This window comes from Solea senegalensis, linkage group LG9, assembly GCF_019176455.1.
Source record: "Solea senegalensis isolate Sse05_10M linkage group LG9, IFAPA_SoseM_1, whole genome shotgun sequence".
Classification (NCBI taxonomy): domain Eukaryota; kingdom Metazoa; phylum Chordata; class Actinopteri; order Pleuronectiformes; family Soleidae; genus Solea; species Solea senegalensis.
In genome coordinates, this window is record NC_058029.1 from 21,380,078 (window position 1) to 21,402,613 (window position 22,536).

The 22,536-nt window shown below is 41.0% G+C and overlaps 2 protein-coding genes across 2 annotated transcripts; one reads left to right on the top strand and one right to left on the bottom strand.

The window, feature by feature from the left end:
* Positions 1-111: 111 nt before the first annotated feature.
* abhd16a (abhydrolase domain containing 16A, phospholipase) lies at positions 112-8,695 on the top strand. Its single transcript, XM_044033504.1, has 20 exons — positions 112-343; positions 901-957; positions 1,049-1,115; positions 2,575-2,661; positions 2,874-2,959; positions 3,064-3,137; positions 3,955-4,062; positions 4,161-4,275; positions 4,364-4,465; positions 4,581-4,644; positions 4,739-4,788; positions 5,083-5,206; positions 5,679-5,783; positions 5,872-5,935; positions 6,069-6,125; positions 6,911-6,973; positions 7,084-7,160; positions 7,271-7,369; positions 7,488-7,534; positions 8,128-8,695. The coding sequence occupies exons 1-20, from the start codon at positions 161-163 to the stop codon at positions 8,209-8,211; spliced, it is 1,713 nt and encodes a 570-aa protein (XP_043889439.1). The 5' UTR covers positions 112-160; the 3' UTR covers positions 8,212-8,695.
* Positions 8,696-8,771: 76 nt separating this feature from the next.
* On the bottom strand, positions 8,772-21,888 carry vars1 (valyl-tRNA synthetase 1). The gene is made up of 29 exons (XM_044033503.1): positions 21,800-21,888; positions 20,978-21,333; positions 20,423-20,566; positions 20,106-20,313; positions 19,904-20,019; positions 19,721-19,796; positions 19,434-19,534; positions 18,517-18,644; positions 18,248-18,412; positions 18,082-18,163; positions 17,881-18,000; positions 16,816-16,924; positions 16,554-16,733; positions 16,287-16,411; positions 16,053-16,156; positions 15,785-15,943; positions 14,404-14,494; positions 14,201-14,306; positions 13,989-14,059; positions 12,873-12,998; positions 12,682-12,786; positions 12,123-12,270; positions 11,791-11,918; positions 11,418-11,573; positions 11,092-11,316; positions 10,840-10,951; positions 9,476-9,651; positions 9,046-9,195; positions 8,772-8,958 (listed from the first exon to the last, which is right to left on the bottom strand). Exons 2-29 carry the CDS (start codon positions 21,329-21,331, stop codon positions 8,890-8,892), a joined length of 3,834 nt encoding a protein of 1,277 aa, XP_043889438.1. The 5' UTR covers positions 21,332-21,333; positions 21,800-21,888; the 3' UTR covers positions 8,772-8,889.
* Between the last annotated feature and the right edge of the window lie 648 nt (positions 21,889-22,536).

Sequence of the window (22,536 nt, forward strand, 5' to 3'; positions counted from 1 at the left end):
CCAGTTACTAAATGACAAATGACTAAATTATATCATTTGACAATAACATTACTAAATAAATGTATGTTCACCACACACGTAATCTTAAAACACGTGGTTTTTGATGTGTGGTTGGTAATTTGTTATTGCTGTGGTAGTTTTTGTTTTGTTTTTAATTATTATGACTATTACTATATTTTTCCTTTCGCGCTTGAGATTAATGGTCAGTAGAAGCTTCCGTAGTCGACATACTAGTGGAAGAATGGCAGGCTGGCTGTGGTTACGCTGTGTCTTAGGGCCTCATCTGCAACGAATTCACCGCTCACCAGACCAGTCTCGACCCGAGAGCCGAGTGGGAAGAAGGGTATGAATATTCGTCTGTCTTATTGTTTCCGTTTAACGACAAACGAGTGTGTAAATTGAGCTGTATTTAATGACATTAGCCTGTGTGCTGCTTCGGGCCGGAAGTGTCAGGTGTTCGTTATTGAAGGGGTGCAGTCACAGCCGCGGTGACACTTACTGTCAATAAATGAATGAATGAATGAATGAATGAATGAAAGACAAGCGCTAGTCAACACTTTGTGTTCACATGTGCAGTGTGTTTTTATTCAAACCGTCACGGCTGCAGCCAGACTAAATGTAGCTTTGTCTAGGAATGACATCAGGTAGGTTGTGCTAATGGGAGCTGGAAAGCAGGTACCAATGAGTGAAAGTAAGTCAAGACATGAAGAGAAAGGACGTGAAAACGAACGAATGATGACGAGAAACGTGCGCATATGTTAAGTCTCACAGAAGCGACGTTGTACAGTGTGTGCTGTAACCGTTTACCGGTTATATTTACATGACAGTTAGTGCCACATGCTAAGCTAACGTTAGCCGCAGCAGTGCTCATAGTGGGAACACTTTCCTCTGTGTTTGCAGGGATGGAACTACCAACCCAGGAGTCTCGAGAAACACACCGACAGCATCCTTGGCTGGGTCAGTATATCCTTGTGACTGGTGGTCTGGACAGAAATAATTGTATTAACAATAATGATAATTAGTCAAATTGTGCGTGTGTACTCCTCAGGCTTCAGCAATATGGTCCCTGTCCTACTACAGTTCCCCTATCCTCCTCTGCTATCTGTACAGGAAAGGTATGTTCATTTATTCCGTTCACTTATTAAAGCCTGTTTTTAATGCTAGATTGTACAATTGTGGTAGAGCTATCAGGTAGCTTGCTCGCCTCTTTTGCTTTCATTTTACAGCCTGTGCCTAGTGAAGCATTTATGTGAATATTAAGGGCTTTTTGGTTTATATTAGATTTGATGGGTCTTTTTATTTCCGCTGTCAGACACAGCAATTTTGACTAGTATTACACTGATACTGCATATCATAATATTGGCTTTTACCTAATTATTACTTACCTATATACAAATGTCTTCTTGGAACCTTGAATAAATGCTGCTTACTGTACAAACTTTATTTTTCATGCAAACATTATGTAATAGAGCTTGTACTGTGTGTTTTATTTAGTTCATATATTCTTATTTAAAATATAAATGCAGTGCAGAGACACAATGCAGATTAGATACAGATCACAAGTGTTGTTTTAATACATGTTTATTTAAGATACGTAATGTTACATGTCATTTGTTAAAATTTGATGTTTTATCTGGGGAAGCTAAAACGAAAACTGCTCAAACAAATCATATTACTTTATATCAGCTCCAGCATTAGCCATAGAGAAACCCATATTGGTTGGTTGACCTTGGTTTATAGGTTGTTACGAATAGCTCATCAAGTGTGAGGATTTGCTGCCCTTACAGTTACATGTATGTACATTTAATATGATTGGCAGCATTCTGTGTAAATGTGACATTTACTGATATTTTCTGATCAAAGTTGTAAAAGTAGTTTTGATATTTAAACTAAAGAGGTGATGTTTCAGAGGGGCAGAAGATGTATAGATCAAGTTTTAATTAGGACTGGGTGGTAATTCAGTGTTATCCTTGGCTGACGTACATGCACAGTAACATTGTGCTGATCATGTTATCTTTCTATTAAATCATGTAGTCAAAGATTCAGATCAAGCTGTAATGAAAAGGTTTTGGTTTCATACGTAAACAGGTCTAAACAGAATAAAGCAGTGTAATGGTCAGCAGTGGAAATCGGCTGTGAACATCAGTCGATTGTATTATATCAACTCTATTCCCAAGGCCTTCTCCTGTAACTGTTAAACAGCTTTGCGAGTAGAATCAATCATAAGACTGCTTTGTTAGTCTAAGAAGTTTTTCTTCTTGGGTGGCATTCTTGCTTTATAATGTTAGACAAACTACTACTATGGGTTGAGTTTTTGGTACTGATGTCCAACAAGTGAGATTAATATAAAGTTACTCAAGTGTATCAATCAGTGAGACTGCACATCAATAGAAAGTAATTACTTGAGGTTGTGTGCTACTGCTTAATGTATAATTGAGCTTCTGATATTGATCTATGTACATGCTTCTGGGGAAAACGTCGGACTGTAAATCTTTGTGCTGGTAATTATTAATGGGGCTCAAGCCTGGTGGACATGTGGGGGTTATGTACATTTATTGCGTCATTTATTTTTAGGTTACATCTGCAGCAGTAAGTTGGTTCCGGTGAGTCAGTATGTGGGAACTGTGCTGGTGTGTCTTCTAGGAGTGGCCTTTCTAAGAGGTGAGCCCACAGAACTCAAAAACTGGTCAGATTTGCACAAATTTAATGTAACCCTTTTTAACATAATGCTATATATGCATGCCAATGACCTATTTAACATTCCAGTTACACAAGATCTGCTACCACAAAGTGTACTAAGTTTTGCAATACTTGTGTCGCTATTTTCACTTTCTTTTCCCCACTCGTGTTTCCTCTTTCTGTTTTCCCCCCAGGATGGGAAAGATGGAGGAACACTGACTATCTTCAGTTTATCTCTATTCTTGAGGAAACCAAAAAGAACAACACACCAGCAAACAAGGTGAGATCAAAGCAACATAAACATAAGGTACTCACCCTTAGGACTGTATTTGTTTTTAAAACACTAAATCTAAACTTAACAAATTGTTTGTGCTTTCTTTTAAGAAAAAGCTGAGATGTTATGACTTTGACTTCTTGCACTGGCCCTCAGATTTCAGCTGGACAGAGGCGGGCACTCCGTGAGTATTTGGTCTCTTATCCGTTCACTGCTTTTCCAAACAGAGCTTTGTAGATTGTCACATTGAGTGCAGTCACTGTGAATGGGTCACCTGCACAGCAGCCATTTTGACACAGAAAAAAACACAGGTGTTACTGATCTCATTAACGATGGCTATGTTTAATTCAAGGCCCTGTCTCTATGCAGGTAAGTGTTTTTGAAAAGTGCACCGTCTGGCCTTTCATACACATACAAGCTTTGGTTTAAGCTCCATTTACAGTGTATAGGATTAAGTGTTGGGCTTGTGATGTAACACTGTGCTGATTTCTCCTGTGTTTGATATCAATTTGTGACATCATTGCATTTGTTTTCCTGAGGCGAATTGTGTAATTGCGTCGGATGATTTGTTCATTTTGTATTATCACGTGATGTTGAGGAATAGCTCAACTACGCTATCTGTTTGCCTACAGGGACAGGTAGCAGTTCTTTGTGACTTAACCGTGGTTTTCCATGTGAACAAAGATGTTTTTTTGAGATCTTAGCATGTGTGGACTGGATTATTTTTAAAACCAGAGGGAGAAAATAAATACAAATCTACGTATAGACTAGGCCCAAGTCAGAACAGTGTGACAGTGAACCAACATGCTTTTTGAAACTGAGAAAGCTAACTGAAGCTCAGACATTTGATTCACTTGATTATTTGCACTTGTCATTTTCCCTCTACAACCTGTCAAAAAGAAAGCTGCTGTACAAAAGGCCAATTACACTAAATAAATCCACTCACAGGCGTTTAATGGTTCACCAGTTTCATTGTAAGCGTTTGACTGTGTGTGTGACAGGAAACTGTCCAGGGCTGGCGTCTCTCTGCTGAAGCCAGAGCCCAGATTAAGAGGAGCAGCAGATAGTGTCCTCCACTCAGTCCGCACTCTTCCATGCCACATCATCAGGTAACAGCATGGTCTCAAGAACTTCACCATGTTTCAAGCAAAACACAGTAGTATTTAGTTACTACTAGTGACCTCATGTCTGTTTTCTTCCTCTGCAGCTATCTTATCGTTCACTCATTTGGGAGAAGAATGCTGTACCCTGGTTCTGTAGGTTTACTGCAGAAAGCCATGAGGCCCATGCTCCAGCAAGGCCAAGCCAAGTTAATAGAAGAGGTAAATTAATGAGCATGTTCACCGTATGTACGCATTTAATCAAATACCTATCATCGTTCCTTGTTCAATTCTCTTCCTTTCGTCACAGTTTGATGGCCAACGGAACAAGCTAGTGGCCTGTGATGGTAATGAGATCGACACCATGTTTGTGGATCGACGGAAAGATGGAGGACAGAGAGGCAGGACTCTGGTAAATGTCTGCAGAGATTAGTCGTTCCTGTGACCTGGGCTTGTTCTGGGATTTAACAAAACATAAGTGACATTAAAGATGGTTCTTGTATGTAAATGTATGAATTGTGTCACAGGTCATCTGCTGTGAGGGGAACGCAGGCTTCTATGAGGTGGGCTGCATGAACACTCCACTGGAGGGTGAGGAATTTTCAACTTTTTTCTCGACTTTTCCATCAGGCTGACATCTCTGAATTTGAATCATGGATGCAGTTTTTGCTGATGTGCTTTGCAGGTGGCTACTCTGTGCTGGGCTGGAATCACCCTGGCTTTGGTGGGAGTACGGTAAGCAGTGCTTTCATATTTTGTACTGCATGTATTGCTAAACCAGCAGCGCGCTACAGTGCATGCGTACCTTTGCTTCACTTAGTCTGAGCAAAGAGCGCTGTAGGGAAGAACAGTATGTTGATATTCTGGTTTCAGCTAAGCACTGCAGTGTTGCACAAGAGGGCAAGTGCAGTCGGTTAGATCTTTAGGGTGGAATTCAAATATTATAAATCTGTATCAAAGGTAACTTGTCTGTTGTGACATTTTGTAAAAATGCAAAAAGAAAATTTGTACTGTTTATCTTTTTGCCAGGGAGTACCATTCCCTCAGAATGAGGCCAATGCCATGGATGTTGTGATCCAGTTTGCAACACATCAACTGGGCTTCCAGCTCAGTGAAATTATCATATATGCCTGGTCCATAGGAGGATTCACAGGTACACACAACTACACATGACTGTCACATTTATAAGGTCCAGTGTGTAAGAATCACTGACAACTAATGGTGATGGCAACACAAACAGTGGTTATCGCACTTGCTCAAGTAAATCATGGAACATACCAGATAGGATGTAGAATATGCTCTCAAACCGTTTACTCTGCCATTTCTTTACGTGGCTGGCCCGTTCTTCATTTCTGCAGTAAGCCTCTTCTTCAAAACATGTATTGCACTTCCATTTTGGCAGCTGTTGGCACAGGACGGTGGCCTCCATAAAGCAAGGCCCTTGCCCTGAAGTGCAGATAAATTGAAAATCAAACAAGTTTTATTTTAAAGCAATGTTACTCTTACATACAGTACTTACGGTTGATAATGTTACACACTGGACTGGTTATGCTGTCTATGTGAAACATGTCGTCCTTCCTTCCTGATTCTTCTTATCCTTGCTCTTTGTTTTCTTCCTTTTTCAGCCAGTTGGGCTGCGATGTCATACCCAGAGGTCCAGTCACTGGTGCTGGACGCTTCATTTGATGACCTCCTGCCTCTGGCCCTAAAGGTCATGCCTGACAGCTGGAGTGAGTGCTAGAGGTTTAAGGTTGTGAACACTGTTGTTTTGCATTGGATGGTTTTGTTTAAACATGTGACCGGTTTGTTCTCCCTCAGGACCGTTGGTCCAACACACAGTCAGACAGTACATGAACCTGAACAACGCAGATCAGCTTCTCAAGTGAGTGGGAGATGTCTGTTAGTCGTGAAACCAGTAATAAATGTCAAAGTCTGCATCATTGAACATTACACAATATCTCATAGCTCACAGTGATAACAGCTGATGACTAACACACTTCCTCCTCTTCCTTCAGGTACCAGGGACCAGTCCTGCTGATAAGGAGAACTAAAGATGAGATCATCACCACAACGTAAGTCTCCACAGTCCAGTTCAGAATCATCTCATATAGAGAAGCACAGAATATTCATCTCATCATTTTTTACCATTCTGTGCAGTGTGTGCAAGTAAATCCAGTATTTTCAACAACTGTCTACAGTTGAAATTGACGATGGATGCGAATATTCCGCCAAAAGTTTGAAAATAGCAGTAGATAGACTTATTCTTTATACTTGATTTCATTTGGCCAAAGCAAATTAAAAGGGAATTTAACCTCATTAGAAACAAACAAACGTCGTCCACTTACACAAATAAAACGATAAACCAGAGTGGAAAAACACATCAGTTCCTTGTGCTTAGTCTTTTCAGTCACTACTAACATAAAAACAACATAATTTTCTCTTTAAGAGAATTAAAATTCAAAAGAAAACCATCCCGGCCATCTGTCTGTGCTCGCACTGATGCAATGGGATAGTCTCCGATTTAAACACACATTTATTAGAGTACTCGTAAAAGAACGGAGAACTAGCAGAGCGGTAAATATTATTACATTTGTTCATAATTCTCTGTCAGAATCAGCTGGAGGACTTAGGAGTGCATCAACCATCAGCTGCTCGCTGCCGCATGTCTCCCTCTCTCCATCTGCTCAGTCACAGGCAGCACTGCTCTATAGATGTCTATAGATGCATAAAGACTAAAGATTAAAAAAACAAAACACCATGTCTGGGCTCACCCTACTGCTTCTTAACTGAAAAATGACTATTTACGACTGCTCTTAGAGGCAAACTGTTGACCAGTACGGTGTGTATTATTCTACAGGGGTCCAGAGGACGTCATGTCCAACAGAGGCAACAACTTGCTGCTCAAGCTGCTGCAGTTCAGGTGAGTCTCATGCTGTATAACATCAATCTTCTAACTTGTGCATACGCTCCGTCTATTAGGACTAATGGAGTGACACATGTTTAAGTGGTGAAGCTATGTTCCTGTCACAGGTACCCCAAAATAATGACAGATGAAGGAATCAGAGTGGTCAGGCAGTGGCTGGGAGCCTCCAATCACCTAGAGGAAGGTTTGTGTGTTTCTCTGTCTTTGTCACGTTTATGTAAAAGAGAGTTAATGACGGGAGGAAATAAAACGCAGTAGTGTGTATGTAATGCCGCCTCACTCTTGCCCCTGCAGCATCTGTGTACAGCGGTTATGAAGTGGACGATGACTGGTGTGTGTCGGTGCTGCAGTCCTATCAGGCCGACAGAGATGCGGTGTTTCCATGGAGCGTTGGTAAGCCCCGGGTCCTTTCACATTTACTAGGAAAATAAGACTGCACACGGCACAGTCCTCCGAGCTACATCTACCACCTCAGTGTCTGTGTATCGACTCACTCCCTTACTGTTACCAGGTGAAGATATGACTCTAGAGGGAAGGCGGCAGCTGGCTCTCTTCTTGGTAAGTAAACAATCTGTTGTAACCTTGCACTCAGTCTTAGCGTGTGGACACTGTCTGGGTCAAAGGGAAGCCACCTGTCGTCTTTATCGTCTAGTTTTTCCATATTCTAATGGCGATTCCCTTCATCTTCAAGTCTAATTTCCTGTATCTCTAATAAACCCAATTTTGTTGCTGTAGGCTTTCCCTCCCCCTTCTCTCGCACTCAAAAAAAACAAAAACTCAGCTACTCGCAGACATCATTACCACTGAGAAACACTTTTCTGGTTGCCATAGAAACCAGCTCACCTGTGCTCTCAGGTTGACTGGTGTAATATATTTCACCACGCTCAGCTTATTGAAGTCATTTAACATCAAACAAGAGGAGTGCCATCAATTACAGCTAATGCTATGCTTTCCCTCCCCTGGTAATGCCTTCTGAATTGGACTTGATTCACCTCCTTGTAAACCCTTAAGAGATGGGCGAGATTTGTAGGCACTGAGCCAGACAGACCAAACTTAATATAATCAAGCTCTGCACTTCTGGGTTTTTTCATTGCCCTCCCACACCTCTCATTCTCATTCCTCCTCCGTCCTCTCTCCTCTTTCTCTCTCAGGCACGGAAGTACATGCGAAACTTTGAAACGACACACTGCACTCCTCTACCCGCCTCCGAGTTTCACGCACCCTGGAGACTGTAGAGAAGAGGAGGGAGGACGAGGGAGGAGAGGAAAAGAGCAGCAGAGGGTGTGGATGGCCCGTGGTCAGCGCGTGTTCAAAGCATGTTGTGAATGTATTACTGTGGTTTTCTTCCTGATCCCTCTCTCTAAGACAGATTTGTTATCGATAGTGATGCTGTGGAGGGATTTGGAAAGATCTGGTCTACTACCGCCCTCACATGTAAAATATGGCACATCTTTTTATTTTAAGGTTAATTACATCATACTTTTTCCACTGTAAGAAAGGGATGCATTTTAGGTAGAAGAAAAAGCCATCACTCACTCCTTCCATTGTTTTCTTCTTTGGCTGTATTTATAAAGAAGCAACTATAATTTCTTATAATGATGGTTTAATCTTTAAAAAATGCAGCCAAATTTTCTTTTCTGTGGCCATTATCTCTATGAACAAAGTTGTATTCTAAAATGTTCTAATAAATATGCTGAATAAAATATTTGACATAATGGACCTAATTTGTTCATTGCTGAATAAAATGTTTAACAAACAGTAAAGCAGTGATTTCTCAAGAGAGTACACGACTGAAGACGATCATGATCTAAGCTTTATTTGAATTCCCTTCTTACCAAACTCATCTTGGACTATGAAAATTAGCTTGAAAGAAGTGGAAATAAATCCTAATTCCATCATGCTGCGGTGTAAAGTTACATCATTTTCCTGAAGTTGCTCACAGCCTCGTTCACTTTCTCAAGTTCAGTTTGGCTCTGCCGTAGCTGTAAAGAAAAGGAAGTGATTATTTACCTGCTATTCACACCTTTCACTCCCAGAGAAACCCTGCCAATTAAATTCATTCATCCCACCTTCTCTGCATCTTGCTCCTGCACCTTCACCGGCACCTTCTCCTTGTAGTCGTTCTTCATCATCCTGTCTTTCAGTTTCTCTATCTGTTTCTCCAAGTCACATTGCTTTGTCATCAGCTTCGCTACCTCCTTCTCCACGTCAATGAGACCCTGTGGGAAGACGATAGAGGTGAAGTTCAGGGCAACATTTATGAGGTTATTTCAAGTCACGGAGGAAATATTAGTTGAAATGGAGCAAATCTGCTTCAATAGTATTCCCAGTATGTGCATTGTGCTCTTTTTTAACTATAATTCAGGTAATGTTCGTCTAAACAAATGAAGTCAATGAGTGATATGTGGTCTGGGGCAGCTAAACCAATCCAAGACTAATGTATTTGCACATCACAGATGGGAGGGACCAAACACAGCTGAGCAGATTACCAGCCCTCACCTTGAGCAAAAGGTTGACAGTACATCTGTCAGAGGCAATAGCCACAGCACAGCCCTCAGGGACAGGCTGGTTAGCTGTCAGAGGGATGACGGCCTGAGAATACGTCAAGGTCTGAATCTGCAGACTGTACTTCTGCACCAGGGACGCTGTTGTCGAGTCTATGCACTGAAGATAACCTGAGAGAGGAGTGCACACTGAAGGTTAGGCAACGTCACAATATCTAACTGACGACATGCATTATGGATTCAATTGTCCTGAACACTAATGTAAAAGGTTATAACATATGTGTGTGTGTGCTGATAGCAGCTTTTTGTGTCTCTTTACAACAGCAACAAATACAAGTTCCAACATTAACAGTGAGTGGTTTTACCGTTGTTCCTCATCAGTGAATACCTGTGGTCTGTTTTAATAAAGTTCATTTTGAACCATCCATAGGTTTGGTGACTTTTGTATTCAATTCCATATGTTTGACAATTATTTTCCTTTCAATTGTCAAACATTGTATAGGGTACAACAATAACCAATCAGTACTGCTTCACTTTTTGCCACACCTAAGTGTGGGTACATAATACAGTTGAGAAAGGGCAGTGCTAAAGATACTGCAGTCTATTCAACAAATAATCATCACTACCGGCCAACAACAGGATGGAAAAGGTTTTAAAAATGGCATTCATTACAACACAGAGAGAGAGGATTTAAAGCCGATTGTGTTTTCTTTTTAAACAAATAAGATTAGCACGTAGCAGTATTTAATGTGTCCCATTCTTCTTCTTTGTTGAATGTATCATTGGGCCACACTGTGTTGCACCATTTCAGTAGCTATCACCATCCGGCCAACAGACCCCATGACGCAAATGCAAATCAGATCAGGGCTTACTTTTCCAGACGCTACTGTGGGGAGCTGAAAGGCACTGTTACACTTGGTGGAAACACGGCTATAAGCACATGCATCTGCCACAACAGAAAGCAGAAAAATATCCCCGTCCGTGTTACATATTATATATCACTTGATTATTTTTAGCAATGCATTACTGTGTGAGTAGTGTTTCACGACTGCAGCTTCCCAAGCCAACACTACCTTCTGTATCTGCTATTTATTAGTTTAATCTGTTTTCATGCTATACGGTTCATAAACTCAACATATGCTTGGATTATCAACTGTATTCTTATGAAAGTAGTAAAGCTGAATGCTTTGAAACATCAGTGTAGAGTACCAGCACCTTAAAATTGTATGGAAATGTACAAAAATGCATTATAAGACTAACACACAGAAACATACTTGTGTTTCTCCCTCAAATTCATTTGATATTTATTTTTAGAGTCATTTCTAACTTCTGATTAAATTTGTGTGTGTGACATCTTACAGTCAGTCCGGAGCTTGTTCAGGTTGTAGTCCGACCTGAGTGACCGGGTCGTCTTTATCACGGTCATTATGAAGTCCATGTCGCGGTCGATTTCCTCACTGTGCCAGCAGAACTACATCAAATAATGTAAAACTTAATGAAACATCACACAACCATTAACTTGAGTGACTCGTATTTACAGTCAATGATGTTTAAACCTGCCCCTGTAAGTCAGTTTTCTATTAGAGACATTTTTCTCTTTTCCAAACTCACCTCCGCAGTGTCGGGGTATGGTGTGACACTGATGCTGGGTGGATCGCTCTGAGGCCGTCTCCGTGGTAACCTCTGGTAGAGCTCCTCAGTGACAAAGGGCATCACAGGAGACAGAATGCGTAGACCGACCTCTAAACAGGTGTAAAGTGTCTGTCTGCACACCAGCGCCTGTCTCTGGCTGACGCTGTCTTCCTCTGCTTTACTGAACACCGGTTTGACACTTTCCTGGACATTGAGAAGAGATGTTAAAAACAGTAGTGGATTTTGTTATGTTCCACATAAGAACTGTCGACATGCCCTCACATAATCTATTTCTATTTTCTTACCAGGTAGACATCGCAGAGTTCATACAGCCAGAAGTTGTAGATGGCGGTGGTGATGCCTGGGAAGTCATAGGCTTTAAAGCCAGTGTCACACAAGCCCACAGCAGCACACAGTCTAGACAGAATCCACCTGTCTGACACACTCTCATCTCCACACAGCTGGGTGCATCAGAACCATGAAAAAAGAGGAAATGTTTTCATTCAGTTAACATGACTCCAGAGGTGGATGTCAATGTGTTTAAGTCAATGAATAATAAACAGGAAAATTATACACCCCCCCCAAAAACATTTACAAGCCCAAAATATGATTCTTATGATACCGAATGAACAAGAATCAGAAGCATGGAGCAGTCATGTTCTTCTCTCCTGGTCTCACCTGGGCTTTCTCTGAAGGTACAAAGTTGTCTCCCAGAGTCTTCATGGCAAACTTCACGGCGTTCCACAGTTTGTTGCAGAAATGACGGTAACCAAGGATGCGGTTGACATCCAGGTTGATATCCCGACCTGGGGGACGCAAGACGGAATAAATAATAATTCACTTTACACAGAAATAGATGAGTTTTCTGACAACTGACAGGACTGAAATGGTTGGGTTTTTTGAGCCCGGTGTTTTGATACATGTTGTGAATTCAAAGCAGATGTGCAGGCTGTGGGCCAATAGAGGCACAACAAGAGGAAAGGAAAACACAGCAAGACAAACAACTTCACCTTGGCTGGTGTAGGCACACAGTGCAAAGCGGAGAGCATCTGTGCCACACTCTGGGATACCATTTGGGTAATCTGACTTCTGGCCCTGCTTTGCCTTCTCCACCTCCAGAGGATCCAAGTTGCTTTCTATCAACTGGGCATGAAGACCCTGGAGGGTAGAGAGAATAAAAGGCAATGTTCTCACTGAAAAATGTGTTATGTTGTGTGTGAGACACTCCTTTCAGTTTCAGTTTTTTGTCGTAACTGAACAAAGAAAAGGAAAAAAAACACCTTTACAGGAAAAACATTCCAAGCAAGGTGCAGTTTACTACCAGTCATTCAGTGCCCTCTAGAGGACAGTCCAGCTATGTTTGACTGAGCACCTCTCAGCGAGTGGAGAGATTGATGACCTCAATAAAAGCTTGTTGGAGGCAAAAAAGGTGCTTAATAAAGCTTACATAAGAATATGAGCCTCTGAGGAGCAATGAAAGTGTGGCGACCATATAAAAGACAACCCAACAGGGAGATGGAGGAGACTGTGTGTAACTGAACATGCATCAAATTGTGATCAGGGCTGTACCTCGAGGGAGATCCCTGTAATGACATCCAGAGGGTCAATGACGTTGCCCAGAGATTTGCTCATCTTCCTTCCGTGGGCGTCTCTCACCACCGCATGCAGATACACCTGCACAATGAAAGACCTCATTACAGAAGCATGTCCACTTGATAAAACTAATACTATATGGTTTTGGCAGTTTCGACAGGTCCTACCTCTTTGAAGGGCAGTTTGCCCGTCAGTTTGAGGCCCATCATCACCATACGAGCTACCCAGAAGAACAGGATGTCATGGCCCGTCTCCAGCAGGGTGCCAGGATAGAACACGTTCAGGTCCTCGGACTAAGAGAAGTTTGCAAACACAAACATTTACAGATATATAAACTGCACAACCTAAATTGTACACTGCCTGGCAAAAAGAGAGTCACACTTCCAATTTGTGTTGGATCACCTTAAGCTCTGATTATGACTCGCATTTGCTGTGGCATTGTTTCAATAAGCTTACGCAATATTACTCAATAACCAAGATCTTATTCTAAATATTGTCGTATTTATGATGGAGTTGGACCACTGTGTTGTAATCTTCTCCCGTGCATCCCGAAGAATCTTAACAGGGTTTAATTCTGGTGGACAGACCATGTGTGAAAACGATGACTCATGCTCCCTGAACCATTCTATTACAATTTGAGTCTGATGAATCCTTGACCTTTTAATCTTAGAATATGCCCAAAGGACCTGGTCATTCAATACATTAAGGTAATCAGCTGACCTAGTTTTTTGGGCACAAAACTGAAGCAACCCAAGATCAGAACACCACAGGATTGTAGAGTAAACTGGATGTTAGAGAACATCATTTATTTATTTATTTATTCAATTGTGTCTGTGTGTAAGTGTAACTAGTTTCATGTACATTATACATTGTTAACTTTATTATATAATTAGCAGACTTGAGTGTCTACTGTAATTGACATTACTAGTACTAGTAACCAGTTGTGACATCACCTATAAGAAACTAAACTCTGTGAAATTCTGTGATGTCACCTTTCCCCAGTCTCCCATTGAACAATACCAGATGTATTCAGGGCATAACTTGCAAAATGGAAATCATGTTCTATTGGAGAGTTAATGAGACCATTAACTCTTCAGGAAAATGTTTACAAACATATTTCAAATGTGAAGTTGTAGCTCATTTTCCCCATCGACTTCCTTTGATTCAGGAAGAACCCAGAAAAACCAAGAACCTGAGTTCATTCTTTATATATGGTCTGTGGTAATAGCAACCAGAGAGACAACGGTACCATGTGCGTCAGTAGAAAGACTTTACTCTTTTACCTCATTGGGCCATCCAAAGATAGAGAAGGGGAAAATGCCAGATGAGAACCAAGTGTCCAGAACATCCTCATCTGACACACAGGAACAAACGTTATGTAGTTTGGTTGAATATATTGTAGAATACATTAAATCACATGAATCTGTGCAGTCGCATAACATTAAGCAATTGAATGATCATCATCATAATTGTAGAACTTGTTGGATATTCTTACCCTGTCTGAGGGAAATTTTATCCACAGACACATGGAAGCGTTGTGCTGCCTTCTCTCTGGCCTCCTCCTCCGTTCTCCCACTCACCCAGTAATGACCGTCCATGTCCTAGGGGACCAAAGCAAAAAGAGGAAAAATAAATGAAGAGAAAACAAGCAGCACAAGACACAAATACATTTTAGCAACCATGTGAACCTCGTCTCACCTCTCCTGGTTTCACAGATGGATCATGGACAGTGATGAAGTAAGCAGGGATACGGTGACCCCACCACAGCTGACGAGAGATGCACCAGTCCCTGAAAAAAAGATGGATGAATCGCATCTAAAAGGACTCACTACATATCTGCTTATAATTCATATCGTTCTCTTGTCCTGAGCTAAAACAATTAGTGGATAATATGTGCAGTGGGTCAACAAAATTAATTCAGCAACAACAATTTTTAAACCTGTTTATGTAATTTGTTTTCAACACAAAGCAAATTCAGTTATTCAGTTTTAATGATTTATTTGTTATATGGAGCAAAGTAACTAGAAAATAGGCATATTAAAGAAACTGAACAATCAGAGTGCTTGTTTTAATGACCAGAAAAACACCCTGACACACTGATTAATGGATTATACAAGTAGTTGATTAATTTAGTATCAATTATCAATTAACCGGTAAATTGATATCCAATCCAACTTTATTTGTTAAGCACTTTAAACAAACCACAGTGGACCAAAGTGCTGTACAGAATAAATAAAAGACATAATAAGTCAAAGGTTCAAAATGAGATAAAACAGCTTTCTCTTTTGTCAAAGGCCAAAGAGAAAAGGTGGGTTTTAAGGAGGGATTTAAAAACAGATAAGGACGAGGCCTGTCTTATGTGCAGAGGCAGATCATTCCAAAGTTTTGGAGCTGCGATCCCTCGTCCCTTCGCACGATCCCTCTGAGCTTCTGCTTTGTTTTAGGCACACTCAGGAGCAGCGGGTGAATATGGGGTAGGGCGGGGCTAGGCCATTCAGGGATTTAAAAACAAAAACTTGATAATATGTTTGCAGCATTATTTGGGTTGCTACTCATTAAAAAGAGCAACATGAAGACCTTGTACTCTGTGAAATATTAATACAAGTTTTACAAAGGTTAATCAAATAAATAAAGAAACCAACTTGCAGCTTAAGTCCAGTGTGTAACATTTAAGAGGGTATATTAGCAGACATTAGATACACTACCCATAAGTCTTTTTGTACAGGTGTATCACCACCTTAAAGAAATTGCTTGTGTGTACTTTAGACAGACTTTAGACAGAGGCCTTGCTTTTACAAAGTCCAACATTTTGTGCTACAGTGTTGCCTGAATGGACAAACCAGACCAATGAAGAATGGCTCTGTCCACATAAATCAACAAAGAACAGTCAGTAACATCTCTAACTATGGGGAAATTGTCAGTTGACGGACAAATCAACATGCTTGTAAAATGACATCCTCTCTGGTATGAGAAGGCCACCACAGTTCCACACGCTTCAACCTCACCATTAGATGGCACTAATTCTTACACACTGAACACACAGCCATTTTATTGTGAGGTTCAAAACAATGATAATTACCTGATGTTGTCCATCCAGTTGAACCAGGTCTTGAGGTGGTGCTCAGGGATGATTTTGAGACGTCCCTCTCTAACAGAATCAGCCGCCTGCTTCCCCATGTCTGCGCAGCTCACATACCACTGTGGCTTCAGCAGCGGCTCCACGATGTCCTTGGAACGACTGATGCAATAGAGACACAGAGAGAATCACAGAGAATCAGAAGTTGATCCTGAACAGAATGACTAGACAATCAAATGTGTTTAACTGGTACTCATAAATTCAATGATACCTGCAGACTGGAACAACCATAGGGTTATCTTTGATTTCTTTAAACTGGCCTCTGTCAGTGAGAGCTTGCAGCACTGCCTTCCTGGCCTCAAAGCGCTTCATGCCCTACAGGACAGAAAGAATAGATTAGGATATAAAATTGCTACACCTGGCAAACTATGGAGAGGGATGACTTTAAGTGTCACAGTGGAAATGCACTCATTGCAGGGGGACGGTCGATAATGAGACAGTGTACCAGGAAGGGAGGAGGCACATTAATGAGCAGGCCATTCTCATCCAAGATGTTGATGAAGGCCAGATTGTGTCTCTCTCCAACCTCGTAGTCATTATGGTCGTGAGCTGGGGTGATTTTGACAGCACCTGAATAGAAAATGGTGCAGAGGGACACGAGAGGTAAAAAAGGTAGAGGAAAAGAGGCAATAATGAGGGGAAGTGGCCTGGTTTAATGATTTATTATTCACAGCACACTGCAGACTAGTCTTTTCCTGTGATAATAACCTACCTGTTCCAAAGTTCATGTCCACAAACTCATCCATGACAATGGGCATCCTGCGGTCACAGAAGGGATGCAGCACCGTTTTCCCCTTCAGATGCTGATATCTGGGGTCGGCAGGGTGGACGGCTACAGCAGTATCTCCCAGCATTGTCTCAATACGAGTTGTGGCCACAATCACCTCCTCATCTGAGATAGAAAAATGCAGGATTATTACTTAGGCAGGTACCTTACCTTTGTTCAAACATTATTTCCCCATTAGTTTACACACCTGATCCATCAACCTTGTAAGCAAAAGACACCAGGACCCCAAACTCCACTTTCTCTTTGTAACCAGGCACAGGCAAGAGAGTCCTGCCAGTGAGTTCCCGCTTATCCACCTGCAAACAAACCAGATCATGTGATCAAGAGAAAATGACATGCTCTGTTTCACAACCTTAATGACAGGGTCACAGGTGCCCCAAACTACACTGCTTTACAGCTTATGTTATCTTAATCCTGCCCAAAGCAATTCTTTTTTCATTTTATCGACTGTGGACCTATTCTCTATGAACAGATTCTTCACATATGCAAAACTTGCATACGCACGCCTTCTGGTGTTTGGTTCTAGTAACCCTAACCCTGTTGCTGGTTTGTCCCCTATTTGACCACTCACCACAGCTAACCAGTGAAGCCTTGCTGTTTCAAACATGCTTTCATAAAAGTGTCTCGCTGTAATGACTCAACCCTGATCAGACCTGGTATTAATATCCTTTCAGACTCCTCAATGATCACAAGTAGAGAAGTCCAAGTACAGGTCTGAACGCACCAAATCGGCCTTACATGTATTTCCAGTTCTGGACACAAAAACACATTTGGGGGTGGTTTTGTGTATACATATACATTAACACAATCTCAGCCAACACAAACTCACTGACAGAAATCACAAATGAACAGTCAGACTCTTGAAAACATAATTTAGTCCTCACAAAAGAACCAAAGACTGTGTGTGTTTACATACAGCGTGGGGAAGAGAGATCTGATAGCGGTGGTCACAGTATCCAGAGCATGTGTTAATGCCAGGTATGACTAATTAACGCTGGGCACTTTATAATCAGATCGCTCAGGAAAAATGTCAATACCAGGTCTGAAGTTGGACTTTGCTTCAGACAAGCCCATTTTCCTGCATCTAACGTAGTGACTATGAGAACTGTTGACTGTTTAACAAATACCAGACCATTGTTACAAAATAATTGACATTAGTTTATCTGTGAGCTGTTGTGTCTGTTTTGTGTCTTTGGTCCAACCTCAACCTCAAGGACCTTGTGTAAAATTCTCAGACAAAAAGATAAATTACCTCAATGTCAGAGATGGCAGAATTTAGAGAGCAGGACCAGTTGACCAGCCTCTTACTCCTGTAGATCACTCCTTCTTCATGCATGCGGATAAAGGCCTCTTGGACTGCATAGGAAAGTTTCTGGATAGAGAACATTTAATAGACATTAGAATGAGGAATATTTCAAACTTCTATTCAGTCCAAGGGTTTCGGAAAACTCACAGGGTCCATGGTGAAGCAGGCTCTGTCCCAGTCCAGAGAGGAGCCAAGTTTCTTCAACTGGTGGTAGATGCGGTCTCCCTTCCTATGAAGGCAAAACAACATTTTAATTGTGTTTTATTCAAGCATTAGGCTGCACTTAAGAGCTATGATATCTTCCTCAACTCACTCATTCTTCCACTTCCAGATTTCCTCAATGAACTTTTCCCGGCCCAGGTCATGGCGGCTCATACCCCTCTCTCTCTTCAGCTTCTTTTCCACCACCACCTGTGTGGCAATGCCAGCGTGGTCACAGCCCGGGTTCCACAGCGTGGTCTCGCCTCGCATCCTGTGCCTGGAATAAAGCATACCAATTCAAAGCATGACTTCCAGACCACAACAAGCATGAACACACGGGTGTGGGTTTTCAGGTAACTGCAAAGACTATGTGTGGGTTACCATCTGGTCAGAGAGTCCTGAATGGCATTGGTGAGTGCATGACCCAGGTGAAGTGATCCAGTCACATTAGGTGGTGGGATGCACATCATGAACATGCCACGAGAGTTCTGCTCACTGATGCTCTTCCTCTGCAGAATATAATAAGAGAAGGAGAAATGGTGTTACACAACTTTTGATTTGTGCATAAAAACACTCAAATGGAAACACAAAATGTTTTATTTAAATGTCTACCCTTGAGGGAGGTGGAAAGGTTGGTGTCTATTAATATTTTTGTTCTTTAATATTTAAATTAATAGTTAGTAAATAGTTTCAATTACAATAACAAAATAATCGAAACAAGACGATTATCCCAAAAATGGGCTTTCACTGTGAAAATAACACTTAATATTGTAATGGTGTTTGACTTCCTGACCCGGTCTTCATCCGGCATAATAGAGCACAGGCATTCAGTGGAAACCCTGGGTTAAACACACAGTGTGAGTAAATAATAATAATAATAATAATAATAATAGTAATAATCATGATTATTATTTTTTCTATAATCGAGCAGCCCTAGTTGGTATGTCAATAAAAGGTTAATGCAAATAAGTGCAATGGAAAAAGATTCAGCGAATAAAAGAGGATGTTTAGACCATATTTCACTGTACTACAATAGAAGCAGAAGTGGCTGATACACAGGCAAGAGGAAGAATGTGTGGACTGATGAGGAAACCACAATGTCCCATTACTGGTAATCTTTATTTAAGTCATCAAGCTGCACTTTCTTATTCTTCTGTGGTGACATGGAGTTTTGTACCACCTACTGCTTATCTGGGTGAAATACAGCTGATGGAAACATGTATTTTTTATTCTGAAAATGTGTTTTAAAAATACATTTTAATACCATGTGTTAATGCTGCACAAGCAGGATGACTTACCCCATACTCAGGCTTGAAGAGTCCCTGCTTCTCCCACCATGGATACCATGCAGCCTCCACATACTGAGGACTGTAGGAGTCAGGAAGTGGACTGATGACATCTGACATCAGCAGGGAAAAGACAAAATAGATTTTTGGTTTACACTGTTCTTCAACTTCATGCAGGCCATCTTTTTAGTCTCAAACAGGCTTCAACTTTTTGTGGGCTCAACTGCACATCAATTTAATAAGGATGAGTTGATTCCCTTCATTTCATTTACTCTCATCCTGCTTTTGCCATTAGTCACCTTTTTTCTCCCCAGGAGGAGTAGGGATGTTGTATGTGATCACTCCCAGTTCTTTCTTCTCAGGTTTGGCTTTTTTCTAAGAGGAAAAACAAACAAACAACACATATGATTTATATTTTTGTTTTTTAAACATGCACTTAAGTCTACAAGAAACTTCTGATTGTATAAGTTGAGCATCTATACCTCTGTTGCTGGCTGTGTTTTTTTCTTTGCCTCCATATCCTTCTTCTGCTGGAACTTTTCCAACTTTTCTCTTTTCTTTGCTTCCTTCTTTAGCTGAGCTTCTGTCTTTGGGGGACCTGAGATAGGAAATATCCCAGGAAATTGTGATTGCTGTTCACACAAATAAGAAATATTCATCAAGTGTGGCACAGAGCTAACTGACCATCATCTGCGGTTCCGGCAGAATCAGCAGCAGGACCACCATTAACAACTTTAACTTCCGAAGCAACAGCTGCCACCTGTGTAACTGGTGCCATTTTCTCACACAGAGAGATCTTCCCCAGCACTTTAAGAAACTGTGGCTGGTTAATGCAGGTTGTAAACCACCTGGTAACATTGGCCAACATCTTCCGGTCTGAAGGCTCCAATGCCTTAAAACAGATAAAACATTACAATATGGTCAGCTGGTTTGTTCAAACTAGGACATCAAGGATAATAAGCAACGAAGAAAGATATGAAATATTTGTAGAACATATTTACATATTTGAACGGTAGGAGGATAGCTGTAGCAACAGCCATATCAGCCAGGGTGATGCTCTCTCCCACCAGGAAGGTTTTTGGTTCCAGTGCCTGATTGAGAACCTTTAGAACACGCAGCAACTCTGCACGTGAACTCTGTTGGAGCTGGAAATGCACAAGTATAACAATTCAAATTAGACTTTAATTAGAACCCATAGTCTAGTAAAAGAAAACACAATAGGTAGAAATGTAACATAATATGTACAAATATCATACAAGTATGTATTTCAAGTACTGAAACACAATATAGAGTAACTAACTAGAAAGGTAAATAAAAGGAGACACAATTTTTCAGATTAAAATCACAGTTTGAAACAATATAATAAGTACATCCCAAAGGCTGCAATTTAATTATATAACGATGTTGATGATGATGATGATAAACTTTGAGTTGAACTTTATTTAGTGCCTTTTTAAACCAGGGCTACAATGTGTTTTACAATATACAATATGTGCTATGCAGAAAATCAGTTATCGCACAAGAAAAAAGCCACATAAATACCAAAGTAATCTCACCTTCTTATCTACTCCCATCACCCCCATCAGTGGGAAGACCACAGCACAAGACACAGGGGTGAGTTCATTGTCTGCAAAGCTCAGCCACTGCCACACCTGGCTCTGTTGCTTCACACCAACACCAGACGTCTTCCCCTGAGAGGCCAGATACCATGCAACAGCACTGGCACCACTCAGGACAGTGTCACCTTCTCCGGCTCCCAGCACCAGAGTCGGTCTGGCTCTGGCATTCAGCGACGCAGGAGGGTTTTCTGTGATGGTTCGAGGGCGAGATGAAGGACAAAACTCTGCAGCTAAGAGAGCCAGAAGGCTCCTGAAGTCATCAGGGTGGGGGGACACATAGAGAGTGGCCATCTCTGGTGGAGAAACAGTAATGGTCTTCATTGTAAAGTGGTTCTGACTATTAAATAGAAGTGCTGCTAAATCAGCATGCCTGGAATAGTATTAGAAACCTCAGTGGAATTGGTGTGTTTATTATTCGTCCCATTTAAAGTGGAACGAATGTTTTACAATATGTAAACAAACAGGCTTGTGAGGAAAACAGAGACGGTTTTGCAATGTAAGGCGATTGTTTCCTTAGCTCAGCTGCTATCCATCTATCTTCCAGCAAAGCTGGTTTCTATCAGCTGTCACTGGCTTTAGAAAACTAACCAAACAGGCTAGTTAGCTTTAGCCAATGCAAACTAACAAACCAACCCAAACCTAAGTTTGGCACAAACGGAGAGCTTTGTACGTCTCAATGCACAAAGCCGCTGTTCTAAAGTTGTTCTTAATTGAGTCTTTATAAAAAGCGTGTTATTATTGAAAACGTGTTGTTCATACCTTTGAATGAAACACAGAGAGACGTCAGCTTAAGTTAGCAAACACGACAGAGCCACATGAGTCTCACTGCCTCCCTGCGTCTGATGCAATGAAGAAGACTTCCGGGTTCCTACGCTACATCCGGCCACAAACGGCTTTATATTTTAAAGTAAGAAAGCAAGTATCACGCAAGTCGATTATATTAATATTATGTTATTGCAATAATACAAAACATTTATTTTATTTTATTATTATTACTATTATAGTTGTTATAATCACAGTTGTAGATGGAGGTCCCATCACACCTTAAAGAACTAGTTGTACATTATCATCCCAACAGATCACTTCAGTTCCAAAAATGCAGTCTTGATTTGGCGTTATACAAATATAACTGAATTGAATTCTTCATCACAGTTCTTCTCATCCTCTTCTTCTTCAGGCAGGCTGTACACCCTGATGTGTGTATTACCAGTATTACCTAGTTTTTAGTATCCTGTATTTTAACATCCTATGATGTTTGCATATTAAACAGTTCTCTCAAAAGTAACGGCAATGGTCTGCAAAGTGTTTCAGGAATGTTTCTGTCACAGAAATGTAATGTACAAAATCTCCTTTGAACTTGAGACAAGAAAAGTAGATTCACAAAACTGCAAATAGAAAATCACAAAGTTGTTTACAAGTATGCAATAGAAGAAGCTATGTAAACGTATAATTTTTAGGTTACTATGTTTAAAAATACATGTTATACTTCTGGGTTG